The sequence below is a fragment of the Oryzias latipes genome, chromosome 11 (genome assembly GCF_053564925.1).
Source record: "Oryzias latipes strain Hd-rR chromosome 11, Olatipes_Hd-rR_3.1".
Taxonomy (NCBI): domain Eukaryota; kingdom Metazoa; phylum Chordata; class Actinopteri; order Beloniformes; family Adrianichthyidae; genus Oryzias; species Oryzias latipes.
This window is the reverse complement of record NC_136247.1, coordinates 3425777-3438664: the sequence shown is the minus strand read 5'-3', so window position 1 is coordinate 3438664 and position 12888 is coordinate 3425777. Positions and strand designations below refer to the sequence as shown.

Here is a 12888-nt window from a genome sequence, read left to right as displayed (position 1 = left end):
ATATATTGTCAATAAATAAGTGTTTGCGGAATTTGTGGAGGCAGTATGGATTGTCATACATTTTATGAAATTTTGTACACATAATACACACACTGAATATGAAAATATATATCTACTTTCAATTTTATTTTTGCTACATTTAAATTATGTGCAAACCTGCTTTTTCTTGCTGTTGCGGATCAATACAAATCAGCATTTGTGGAAATGTTTGGCTCTGCATCGTGATCCAAAACGGGTTTTGAGGTCACAGCAGCTGCTTCCAATTATTTTAGAAGTACATCTAACATGAATGGAAAAATGGAACATTCTTACAAAATGTGTACCAAAAAGTGGTTGTTTTACATTATTTCACCCCTAGTTATTTCATCCTGTTGTGCTTCCTTCTTTTTCTTTTTTTTTGCACCATGAGTGGAGAGGGGAGAGGATGATCAGACTGGTGCGATGAACGATGTTGTGCATTCCAAAATAAAATCTTAAAGTGCCTCTTATTTCGTGTCTGTGCCTCCTTCATCGCCACAGTGCTACAATTTTAGAGAAATGAAACGTTGAATGATTTTATTCCACCAATGTCATCCATATCTAAAACCGCCACTGCATCACGCTACCCGGCCTGATTTCTCTTTATTCAAATATAATTATTAACCTGTGAAAGGTGGTGCCTCTCCATTGGTTTATTCTCTTGTCATAATTTTGTCATAACATTGCATCCCCTTTTGTGATTTTTTGTGTGCTGCTTGGTGTTGTTGCACGTGAAGTTCAAGCGTTTATTCTAAACCTTCTTTGCCTTTTTTTCCCTCTTGGTTTTACTCATAGCCGGCCCAAAGGGAAATGAAGACCAGAAGAGGTTGGCAGTGCATTACAGAGCCTCTCAGCACTACCAGGAGAATGTTTTCATCGAGGGCAGCAGGCCTCGGTACCTGGAAGACCTCCACTCTGAAGCTCAGGAAGGCCTGAAGATCCAGCAGCAGCAAGGTCAGAAACCTTAGAAAATCTTACAAAGAGAATCCTTGCTGAAAATCCTTTCAATTTTCACACTGTTTGTTTTCCACAGAACACAGAAACAGGCAGAACATTCCTGATAATGAAAGCATTGCTGTAAGTTTCCTAAAAGCTGCCTCCTTCCTGAAGCATGTAGATACCTGCTAATGTTGTTGTGTGCAACCCCACAGTCCTCTGAGAATCTCTGTGTGGAGCAAGACGTGGGTTTTCCAGAGTCCAGATCCAACAGCAGGAGTCCTGAGACCTCAGATCCGCTGACTCACAAAGGTAGATATCTGATCTGCATGGATGAGAAGTCCAAGAAACAGACCAAGCAGCGCAAGTAAAATGTGCTTCTGAGTTTCCAGCATCCCGCAGAGAAAGGCTTTAATATGCAAGACTGGCTCTCAGCAACCCGGACTCTCTGCAGCTCTGACGAGAAATCAAAAGAGGACGAGGTTGACGTGTCGCCTCACGCAGAGCCGAGGTTTTCACTTTTGGCTTTTGAAAAGTTCTGAACATCTGAAGGCAGCGCTGTGGCTGTCTCTTCATGTCCCAGCTCAAAAATGGAGGATGAGATGTGTGTGTGAGTGCATCAGGGATTTAAACTAGGGTTTTCAAACTCAGCAGAAAGACACGTCCATATTTCATGCACAGTTTGGAGGTCATGGCTTGACTGCAGGAAAATCTGTTTATGGAACAAAATATATTACACAAACAAATGAGTCCTTTGGATTAAAGTATGTTATTATTATTACACATCATTTAACCAGAACATTTCCATCATTTAATGCAAAAACTTTGTCTTCCAAAGAATATCAACATTTGTAATTAGTATGAGTAAAATACTGTATGTATATTATCATTTTTAACCTGAGAACCATTTAAATTTGCCTAAGGCTTTTTTTTGGCACGCTAATGTTTCCATCTACATTTCTGCATTTCTGCTTTTCATGATCGCGTGTGTTCATCTGAGCTTCCAGCTTCTATGGATTTTGATTCAAAGATAATTTTTTTGCTATATTTGAAATACTTAATTAACATTTCAGAAAAACTTAAATGAGCCTCAGCTCCTCATATACACAGCTTTCCTTTTTTCAATCTTTACAATGTACCAATTATGGTTACTTGGTTTTGTTTATTGGTGACTTTTCACTGGGCACTGGGAGTGTGAGGTTTGTGTAGCCTTACTGAGGGCTGTCCGGTCTCTGTACAACCGGACCAGGACCTCGGTTCGCATAGCCGGCAGTAAGTCAGACCTGTTACAGGTGCATGTTGGACTCCGGCAGGGCTGCCCTCTAACATCGCTTCAGTTCATAGTCTTATGGACCAAATTTCTAGGCCAGCCAGCGGCCTGACGGGGTCTGGGTTGGGGACCACAGGAGTTCCTCTCTGCTCTTTGCAGATGATGTTGCCCTGTTGGCTTCATCAAGCCAGGACCTGCAGCGTGCATTAGGGTGGTTTGCGGACGAGATGAGAGTCAGCACCGCTAAATCTGAGGCTATGCTTCTTGACCGAAGAAAGGTAGTTTGCCATCTCTTGGTGTGTGGAGAGTTCCTGCCCCAGGTGGAGGAGTTTTTAAATATCTTGGGGTTTTGTTCACGAGTGAGGGAAGACCGGAGCGTGAGATTGACAGGCGGATTGGAGTTATGCAATTGCTGTATCGGTCCGTTGTGGTGAAGAGAGATCTGATCCGGTAAGCAAAGCTCTCAATTTACCGGTGGATCTTCGTTCCAATTATCACCTATGATCATGAGCTCTGGGTCATGACTGAAAGAACGAGGTCCCGAATACAAGCGGCTCCAATGAGCTTCCTCCGCAGGGTGGCTGGGCGCTCCCTTAGAGAGACGGGGAGGAGCTCAGTCACCCGCGGAAAGCTTGGAGTAGAACCCCTGCTTCTCATGAAGAGAAGCCAGTTGAGGTGGCTCGGGTATCTAGTCTGGATTTCTCCTGGACGCCTCCCTGGGGAGGTGTTTTGGGCATGTCCTCACCTGGCGGAGGCCCCGGGGAAGACCCAGGACACGCTGGAGAGACTATACGTCTCCTGGCTGGCCTGGGAATGTCTCGGGGTCCCACGAGAGGAGCGAGAGGAGTGTCTTACTTTATGTCCTGTTTTCTTGTTCTTCAGTCCAGGTTACTATAAGCTTCTCTGCTCCTCGTTGTTTAACATCAGAGAGCATCGGTAAACTGTTAGGAACTTTTACCCAAAAAAAAAATTCCACAAGTGATTTTTTTTCTTTGCAACAAGAGAAAACTGCAAAACCTAACCTGATAAACCCTAAAGTTCTTTACAGTCAGTCCCATTCACACACATTCACTCACTGATGGTGGGTCTGCTGTTGTGCTAGGTGCTAGCCACCAGGAACAATGTGAAGTTCAGTGTCTTGCCTGAGGACACTTTGAAACATGGACATGCAAAGCAGGAACCAAACCTTGCCACAGCCAAAAATAGTTTCCTTTGTCTTTCAGGTTCTACATTCAAGCCTTCAAGTCCAGTGAAAAGATCAGATGGCAGCAAGAAGAGAGTCAGGAGGACCACCATCATGGGTATCCCCCACCAGGTCCATAAAGAACTAGGTCTGTCCAGGTCCTTCTTCCATATAGAGCAAAGAGACACATTTAGCTGTAGGTGAGTTACAGAGGGTCTCCATCCGTCCTTATAGCTCAGAGCAGAGGCTCCACCTTCCAGCCGCTTGGTTCGACTCAGCTCCCAAGTGAAGGAAACCAGGATCAAGCAGGTCTGGTCGTCATCCCAACGGTTGATGGAGGAACTCCTGCTGTGAAGAAGGAAGGAGCCAGAGTCCACCTTTCAGAGCTGGAGGTAAAAGCTGCACATGAATTAGCTAGCCATGAAGCATTGGTGAAGATCCTCATTCCCTCATCTGCCATACTCCTGAAGTTGAGTTATGGCATCTGGACTTGATGTCTTCTGTTCTTGAAATGCTCTAAACACTTCAAGAACAGAAGACATTGATTCCAGCTGCCACGATCCCACCTCAAGACTGGTGCCAATGTGTTTTAAAGTAGCACACTTTTAATGCTGAGTGTTTTGGTTGATTAATAGGCATCCAGACAAAAAGAAAGGATGAGAAGGCCTACTGATGAACCCCATCAAGATGAGCAGCCAAACAATAACCAAGTCTTTGACTCCCATCTCTGTCGGACATCCAACTTGAGGCCTAAGTCTGTCGCAGTACCTGGCATGGTGTCTTCCTTTTCAATGTCTCCTTCAATCCTCAATTTCCTCCAGGAGCCCCAGGTAAAATGCCCCAAACTAGATTATTTCTTACTCTGATAAGTATTTGATGTTAAGCTGCTATATCAATTATTTTGTTAGTATGATAATATAGTTCTGTTGTTCTATGTTTGAGTTTGTCTACAGCTCAGCAACAACTACTTTTAGATCTTAATACACTGATTAATTTGAAGGGAACGAAATGTGATGCATTATACAGTCAGGACCATAAATATTTGGACAGAGACACATTCTTTCTAATTTTGTTTTTGTACATTACCACCGTGAATTTGAAATAAAACAACTCAGATGCCATTGAAGAGCAGACTTTCAGCTTTTATTCCATGGGTTGAACAAAAAGATTGCATAAAAATATGAAAAACTAAAGCATTTTTTAAACACAATCCCTTCATTTCATGGGCTCGTAAGTAATTGGACAAATGAAATAACTGAAAACCAAATGGTCAATACTAATATTTGGTTGAAAAGCCTTTGTTGTCAATGACAGCCTGATGTCTTGAACTCATGGACATCACCAGATGCTGGGTTTTCTCCTTCTGAATGCTCTGCCAGGCCTTTACTGCAGCGGCTTTCAGTTGCTGTTTGTTTGTGGGCCTTTCTGTCTGAAGTTTAGTCTTCAAACTTCGACCTGTGTTTGGCAGCGGAGCGACCACCAGTGTGTGACTGTGTGTGTGAATGTGTGTGTGACTGGGTGAATGGGTCTGTGACTGTAAAGCGCTTTGTCCTTGTAGGAAGAAAGGCGCTATATAAGTATACGCCATTTACCATTTACCAACAAGTGAAATGCTGCTCAATTGGGTTAAGATCAGGTGACTGACTTGGCCATTCAAGAATATTCCACTTCTTTGCTTTAATAAACTCCTGAGTTGCTTTGGCTGTACGTTTTGGGTCGTTGTCCATCTGGATTATGAAACGCCGTCCAATCAGTTTGGCTGCATTCACCTGGATCTGCGCAGACAGTATGTCTCAGAATTCATTGGGCTGCTTCTGTCCTGTGTCACGTCATCAATAAACACTAGTGTCCCAGTGCCACTAGCAGCCATGCACGCCCAGACCATCACACTGCCTCCACCGTGTTTTACTGATGATGTAGTGTGCTTTGGATCAGGAGCTTCTCCACGCCTTCTCCATACTTTTCTCTTGCCATCATTCTGGTAGAGGTTGATTTTGGTTTCATCTGTCCAAAGAATGTTTTTCCAGAACTTTTTTAGATGCTTTTTAGCAAAGTCCATTCTAGCCTTCCTATTCTTGAGGCTTATGAGTGGCTTGCATCTTGCAGTGTTCCCTCTGGATCTACTTTCATGCAGTCTTCTTTTGATGGTAGACTTGGATATTGATCCGCCTACCTCCTGGAGACTGTTGTTCACTTGGTTGGCTGTTGTGAACGGGTTCCTCTTCACCATGGAAATGATTCTGCCATCATCCACCACTGTTGTCTTCCGTGGATGTCCAGGTCTTTTGCCGTTGCTGAGTTCACCAGTGCTTTCTTTCTTTCTCAGGATGTACCACACTGTTGATGTTGCCACTCCTAATACTGTAGCAATTTCTGGCATGTTTTTTTCTGTTTTCTCAGCTTAATGATGGCTCCTTTCACCTGCATGGAGAGCTCCTTTGACCGCATGTTGTCTGTTCACAGCTAAATCTTCAAAATGCAAGCACGAGTCCTCTAATCAACTCCAGGCCTTTTATCTGCTTCACTCATAATGACATAACAAAGGAATTGCCCACATCTGCCCATGCAATAGCATGGAAGTCAATTGTCCAATTACTTACGAGCCCATGAAATGAAGGGATTGTGTTTAAAAAATGCTTTAGTTTTTCACATTTTTATGCAATCTTTTTGTTCAACCCATGGAATAAAAGCTGAAAGTCTGCACTTCATTGGCATCTGAGTTGTTATATTTAAAATTCACTGTGGTAATGTACAGAAAGTAAATGAGAAAGAATGTATCTCTGTCCAAATATTTGTGGTCCTGACTTTAGCTTAGCCTTAAAAAGAGGCTCATTCAATGTGGGTGATGTTCTTGAAGATTTTCTTACATTTGGGTGCAAATGAACCTTTTTTTTCCTTTTAGGGTCCTGTCATGTCCATTTCTCCTCAGGCCACTTACTTGTCTACAATCATCCCTAATGCTGTCTTGCCAGCTTCTGTCGAAGTCATTGAGATCGACCGCAGCTTTAGCCGGACCTGTGGCAGCAGTGTCAATCATGACAGCAGTGTTTGCGCCGTAAGCAAAAACAGTCTGACGTCTGGGGACCTATCAATCAGCCCTATGGTGTCCGGGAGTTCTGATGATAATTGTTCCCATCCTGGCTCTTCTCATGACTCTGCACTATTGCCACCGTCAACATCAGGATCCAACTGGAGCGAGTCACAATCTTCACAGACAATTACTGCAAAGCCCTCACCTGCGTCTTCTGAATGGGCAGATGGGAGTGTGCAGGAAAAACAGGCAGCTCTGCCCTGTGAGAACCAAGACTTTTCTCATCCCCACAGCCCTGTTGAGTTTACTGACAGTCCTGGCAGTAACTGTGTGAAGGCCGCAGAGATAAGGTCAAAGTGTGGTGCAAAAGAGTCGACAGTTCCAGAAGAACCAGGTAACACCAAACGCAGCTTCACTCGTTGTCTTTCAATAATGAAAACGAAGCAACCACCAGCACCACCACGGAGGACAAACTCTCTGCATAATAATAAAATAAGAAAGAACTCCAGAATTGTAGTAGACATAAAAGACATTAGCAATACTGCTTCCACTGAAGTGAAAACCTCATCAGAAGATGCTGCAAAGGCAGAAACTACAAAGATCACATTGATTCTCCCAACTATATCAAACTCTGTTGATTCTAGTTCTAAAGAATCTTCCTCCACTTCTCTGAATCCCGTTCTGACGTCTTCTAACCAGGCAGGAGAGCCACTGCTAGAATCCAGTTCCTCCTCCCCACAGAAAACACCTATAGATGGGGAGAAATTTGAACGGACAATGTCCCCTTCCAGTGGCTACTCCAGCCAGAGTGGCACACCAACCCTTTCCCCTAAAGGAATCTGCCCATCCTCCCCAAATGACCAGAACAAGAAACCAATCAAACCAGAGAGATCAATGTCTCGAGCTTCATCTTCAGCAGCCTCCCCCTCTTCCTCGCTCACCTCTTTATCATCAGGTACATCTGAGCTTGTTAATCCAGATGTTTCCATCAACAGTCTGACTGTCCATCATCAGGGTTCAAATGTTCCTGCAAAAGAACTTGAGTGTAAAAACAATCTATCAAGCTTTAGAGGTGAAATCACAGCAATGCTGAACATCCCACCACCTCCTAAAGTCAAAGCACCAAGTGCTCCTCCTCCAGAAACATGGGCTCACAACAGACACTCTGTAGAACTCCTCTGTGGGCCAGGTCCCAACGTCAATAGGTTAGCTGGGATACTTGCACCAAAGCAGGATATTGTAGAAACAGAAAGTAAAAAAATGGGACAAGGCACACATGAAAATCAGACAAACACAGAAAAACCTGTCTTAGAAATTTCTAAGAATGAAGCCAATCCAGATTCCTTGTGTGTAAGAAATCTTCAAGGTACCATCAAGGAGCAGGTAGGAGAGGAATGTCCAGGTACAGAAAAAACTGATGAAGACACTCAAACAGGAAAGAGTTGTAGTCCTGTTCTGAAGGAACCACAAAACCAAGGGACTATGCTAAGGAAAGAACCTCCTCCTGTCATGAAGAAACCTCTGGTCATGCCACACAGAAAGGAAACAGAGCTGTCAATTGTGGTGTATTGTGGGGAAGGAAGCAGCAGTGACTCAATGGCCTTTTCCAAGAACCCAGTGACCGTTTCACCCGAAATGAGGGACAAGAATTCCAAGTCAACAGTTCAAACTCTTTCAGTGGAGCTTCCCACTATGAGTAAGACCTCACCACCACCAACCCCGCCTCCACCGTACCACCCTACACCCCCTGCGTTAAGGAAAACACCCCCATTTATACCAACAAAAGAATCACAGGAGCTCCAGGAGGAGCTATCTTTTGTGGATTCTTGTTGGCCACCTCCTCCGCCTCCTCTTGAAGCCGAGTCTGCCTTTGACAGAGGGGTAGAGGTAGATTTCCCTCCTCCTCCCCCACCAGTCCTCACAGACATTGTGGCAGATATTCTGGACAGTCTATTACCAACAGCAGTGACTGACAGCAAACCGCAGGCTGCTGTGGAAGCTTTACAATGTGCCAGTGAGGCCTTCTCCCCATCAGCACGAGAGGATTCATCTCAGACGATTGAAGTCTCGCCACCACCGGTGGAATTGCCTCCTGCATCGCCTGTTACAAAAGCAGGAAGCCCAGAGTCAGTCCCCCAACTAATTCCTGACTACAGTTTTCCAAAGCAAATGCCTCAAAAACCTGACTATCAGACTTCCACTGACACTCAAGTCAATTCTGAGCGATCAGATGAATCTGCTGTGCCAGCAGTGCCCCTGCCTCCAACAGACAGTTTGAGCCATGGGGTTAATTTCAGAAGGCAATCCAGTGGAGGATATAGAGATACTAGGAGCAAGGAGCTACTCTCACGCCACAAAAGTGTACCAATCCCTAAAGAGGACGCCAATATACCACTTGTCACACCCTCCCTGCTGCAAATGGTTCGCCTCAGATCCGTCAGTGTGACTGAAGATCAGGTGCAAGCGCCATCTGACGACAAATCCCCAACTGCAGGGTCTCCCATTCAGGAGCAATGTGAAGTCCCAATCCAAGGTCCGCAAAACATTCCTCAAAAGCCCATCCGTAAGTCTTTGTCACTGAAATCTTTCCCCCAGACTGTAAAAGCTTCCTCCATGACAACAAGCTCGTCTTCGTCACGTCTCCAGGAAGCCATACGGATGAAAACTGCAGCCATGTCCTCAAACGATGGCCTTTTCTGCAACGTGAGATCACCCACTTCTTGCTGTGTGAGTGAGCGAGGCACACAGGCCCTGAAATCAACTGAAGGGTGTGACATGTACAAATCCACAGCCTCCACCGCAAGCTTCATATTCTCCAAGAGCACAAAAAGAGTCATCATAGAGACCTCCATGGAGCCTCAGGCTAGTCTGAAGCAGAGCTTGGCAGCAGAGTTCAGGCAGATGTCCAGCCAACCAATAGCGCTCCTAAATGGCAGCATTAAGGTTGACAAAGTTCCTCCACCAGTTGCCAAGAAACCAGCACATGGCAGCATGAGCCCCTCGCACAACTCTAAAAGCTGTTCAGAAAAGGTCAAAGTTAAGGTAGAAGGAAACGGAACAGCAGGCAGAGTGCTGGGCCCAACTGGGGGATCACTTCCTGCAACAAGTAAGTACTTGCACCTTAAAGACACACGTAGATTTGAAAAAATGGGTTTTTGGTGTTTTTAACATGTTCTTGTGGCATTTTTCTCATGATGGAGGACCTATATAAGGAAAATTGGGATTAAAACTACATGTCTTCATTCAAATCGTTGTGAATCAGGAGCAGACGAAACATGCCATTTGAAAAAGCTTTTGGTGTGACGTACAATCAACAATCAGCGGACCACAAGCTCCCTACTCCACTCCATTCTGATCTTGCACTTGTAGACAAATAAAACCTCTTGTGCCTTTGTTTTCCTCGTCAGAGCTGGAATCCGACTCAAAACTGTACGGCTGCATAGCTCCAATAATGCTCGCCTTTTTTGTTGTACCTGTAATGGTAGGTTGGGGTTTTAAAGGGCTGTATCTAGCCAGAGAGTGTGCAAATAAAAGGATCATGGACTGGATTCGCTCATTCCCCTTTCAGCACATCCAATCAGGGTTCGCCACAGCAAATCAGCTTTCACTGCTTTTCACAGGTGGTTTAGCAGATATTTTTTGTGCACTTCCTGATACAACCCTGTATTTTTAAAGGCACAGGGGACCCAGATGAGAAGGATCTTGCCTAAGGGCCCACGCTGGATTTGTATCTCCTTGCACTCACTGTGTAGCATACCCAGGCTTCCTGCGTCTTGCACCCAGCCAACTGAGCTATCTTCCCACTATCATACCATCATGGCGCTGGCTTGATCCTGGAACTCCCAGAGATTTTCTAAGGTGCACAAATTTCCGAGATATAGTTTCTTCGCATTTCTACGTATTAAAGTCCCACTCCAATCATCTTTTAGATCTAATGTCAAAGCATTTCCAGTGGTCTTTTAATTATTATTTTTTAAATTTTTAGCCAAAATAACAAATTCTGTATAGTTTTCTAAGACAGTTTTTAAAGAGTGCCAGGAGTTGATTAGAAATTCATCTATGAGTTGTGGGCAGGACCATTGGCACAGCATAACCCCGCCCCCCCGTCACACATACCTGAGAGCTCTCTGTTTACACACTCCCGCTGGCTTACAGCCCCTCATAAACCGATCCAGACATTCGCAGTGCAACAAAAATGGCGAGGAATATTGGAGCAATCCAGCCGTACAGTTTAGATCCAGATTCCAGCTCAGACAAGGAAAACAAAGATGAAGATGTATTTATTTGTCTGTGAGTGGATGAATAAGAATGGAGCAAAGCAGGGAGCTTGTGGCCTGTCGGGTTTAGTTTCTACATCACAACTACAATCTTTTCAAAACTGATTTTTTTTGTCTGCTCCTGATTCACAATGATTTGAAAAAAGAACATTCAGAAGTACAAATTTGAGCTTGATTTTCTTTATATTTTTCCTCAATCATGAGAAAAATGCCACAGGAACATGTTCAAAAAACTATTTTCATCTGAGTGGATCTATTAGCTCTTTTAACTGTATACAAACGAGCTAAAAATGCTTTTAGCAGTTAGCTAGCTAGCTCACCTAGTTCCAGAGTGGCAGCTAACAGTGATTCATACTCTTTAGCATCTCAAAATACCAGAAATCTCCACTGCCCTCTGCTGGCTGTCACTAAGGTGTTGGAGATGTAATAGACGCACACAAAGCAGATGTCTCTCACTGAATTCTATTCATATCACACACTACTCAGGTTTTTGCATTGTTAGGGGGGAAAATTGACCTTAGTTCCAACAACCAGCAGCTGAGTTTGTGAATCTAAAAGCTGATTCAGGGTTGCAGGAAAACCTGAGAGGACAGCATAATGGTAATGTCTGCAGAAGCATGAATTTGAACAGCAAAGCAGTTCATAGTTACCTTGAAAGGACAACTTTGGGTTTTTAGCAGAATCCAACTTTGGTGCAGATGCCCGCAGTGTCTCACCCCTGACTGTTGTCTTCTCCCCCCAGCGACTAGAGTGACGGCGGACACGATCGAGACACTGTTTTGAAAGAGAAACGGCAGCATCCTGGTTCTCAAGAGGAACCTGAGAGGACTTCAACCAAGCAAATGGACACCTTACTGAGAGACACCAGGCCGTTTTCTTTCCAGAAGCCTTAGCCTGTAATGGCCTTTCTACACATTTATGCAAAAAGGATAGAACTATTACTCTCAGATTCCCAAGAGTATTTTTCTAAGGTGTAGCTTATCTTCTATTAGGGCCCTCAGGGTGGTGTGAAACGGCTGCATGTTTGGCTTAAGTGAAATCGCCTCCCAGAGGTTAAATAAGGTCGTTGAAACTGAAGTTCATGGACAAGCAAGTTCTTCCCCGTTACTTCATGCTTAATGACCCTCACAGGGAAATGCGGCTCTATTAGATCCGCCTGTGACGACGTCTCCAGTCAGTCCTGCTTTTCACTGTTAAAACAAAGGGATGCTGCATTTGTAAAGCAACCAGTTGTAAATACTTGACCAAAATAAAAATAAAAGATTTTATTAGTTAAAGTACGGTAGCTCTTAAAATGTCAGATTCTGATTTGTTTCTATTTATTAATGCCTGGCTCTCCGTTGCCGACCCCTTTTTCTCACTGTGACTGTGCCGACAGACGTGGACACACTGGAGTGGTTGCTTTGAGGTTTTTAATCAAATTTCTAAAACTTTTGACTCCAGCTTTTTTCATGCAAATCCAGGTCTTAAGTGTTTGCACAAAATTCTTTGCTGCAGCTGAATCCCAGGTGAGACTTTGTAATGGATGGAGAGTTCTGACTGTGTACAATTATTTCTATAAATAAAATATAAGGATACTGAATATTTTCTGTGTTTTTTTATGCGACGTCTGTTACGGCCCCAACAGGCAAACCTGTCCCAGTCTAGGGGAAATCACAAAGGGGCCAAATATATGAAAGATGGACACCAATAAGTTAAGGAACACAGTTTATTGAGTGGAAGGAAGAAACTGTGTCCTGTAAAACAAAAATTAAAAAAAAATGCTGTGCTGGTCCCAACAAAATACAAAACAGAGGGATTGGAGCCTTGGCCAGACATAAAATAAGTCAGGGAGACAACTGACCCAGCCACCATGACCGTCTGAGTCGACAAAGAAATAAACAAAGCCCGCAAATAAGGACTACCAAGGTCCAACCCCAAACTAAAATAGCAAAACCCAGCAGTATAAGACTGCTGAGGACCAAGAGGGAATAAAAAGAGAAACAAACCAACCAGCACAGCTCCAAGTCAAAACCACTGCTCCTCCTGTTCTGCTCTGCATGCCTCTCCTTTGGTTGAGGCCTCCTCTGACTTAAATACCTGGCAGGTGTTGATCAAGATCATTGGCCACACCTACCATGTGAGCAGAATGACAGGAGATGCAGCAGCACCAGGAAGACATGACAACGCCAAC

General features: G+C 44.1%; 1 protein-coding gene across 4 annotated transcripts in view; it reads left to right on the top strand.

Annotated features, from left to right (window-relative positions):
* The window catches only part of nhsl3 (NHS like 3), a 53712-nt gene extending 41415 nt beyond the window's left edge, over positions 1–12297 (top strand). For all 4 annotated transcript variants that reach the window (XM_011481357.4, XM_078954540.1, XM_078954538.1 and 1 more), the window contains 8 exons: positions 814–972; positions 1052–1095; positions 1170–1266; positions 3448–3555; positions 3642–3799; positions 4043–4237; positions 6310–9544; positions 11458–12297. In XM_011481357.4, the coding sequence (XP_011479659.1) occupies positions 814–972; positions 1052–1095; positions 1170–1266; positions 3448–3555; positions 3642–3799; positions 4043–4237; positions 6310–9544; positions 11458–11498 (4037 nt within the window). In that variant the 3' untranslated portion in view covers positions 11499–12297. The remainder of the gene's footprint in view (positions 1–813; positions 973–1051; positions 1096–1169; positions 1267–3447; positions 3556–3641; positions 3800–4042; positions 4238–6309; positions 9545–11457) is intronic.
* Positions 12298–12888: the final 591 nt, after the last annotated feature.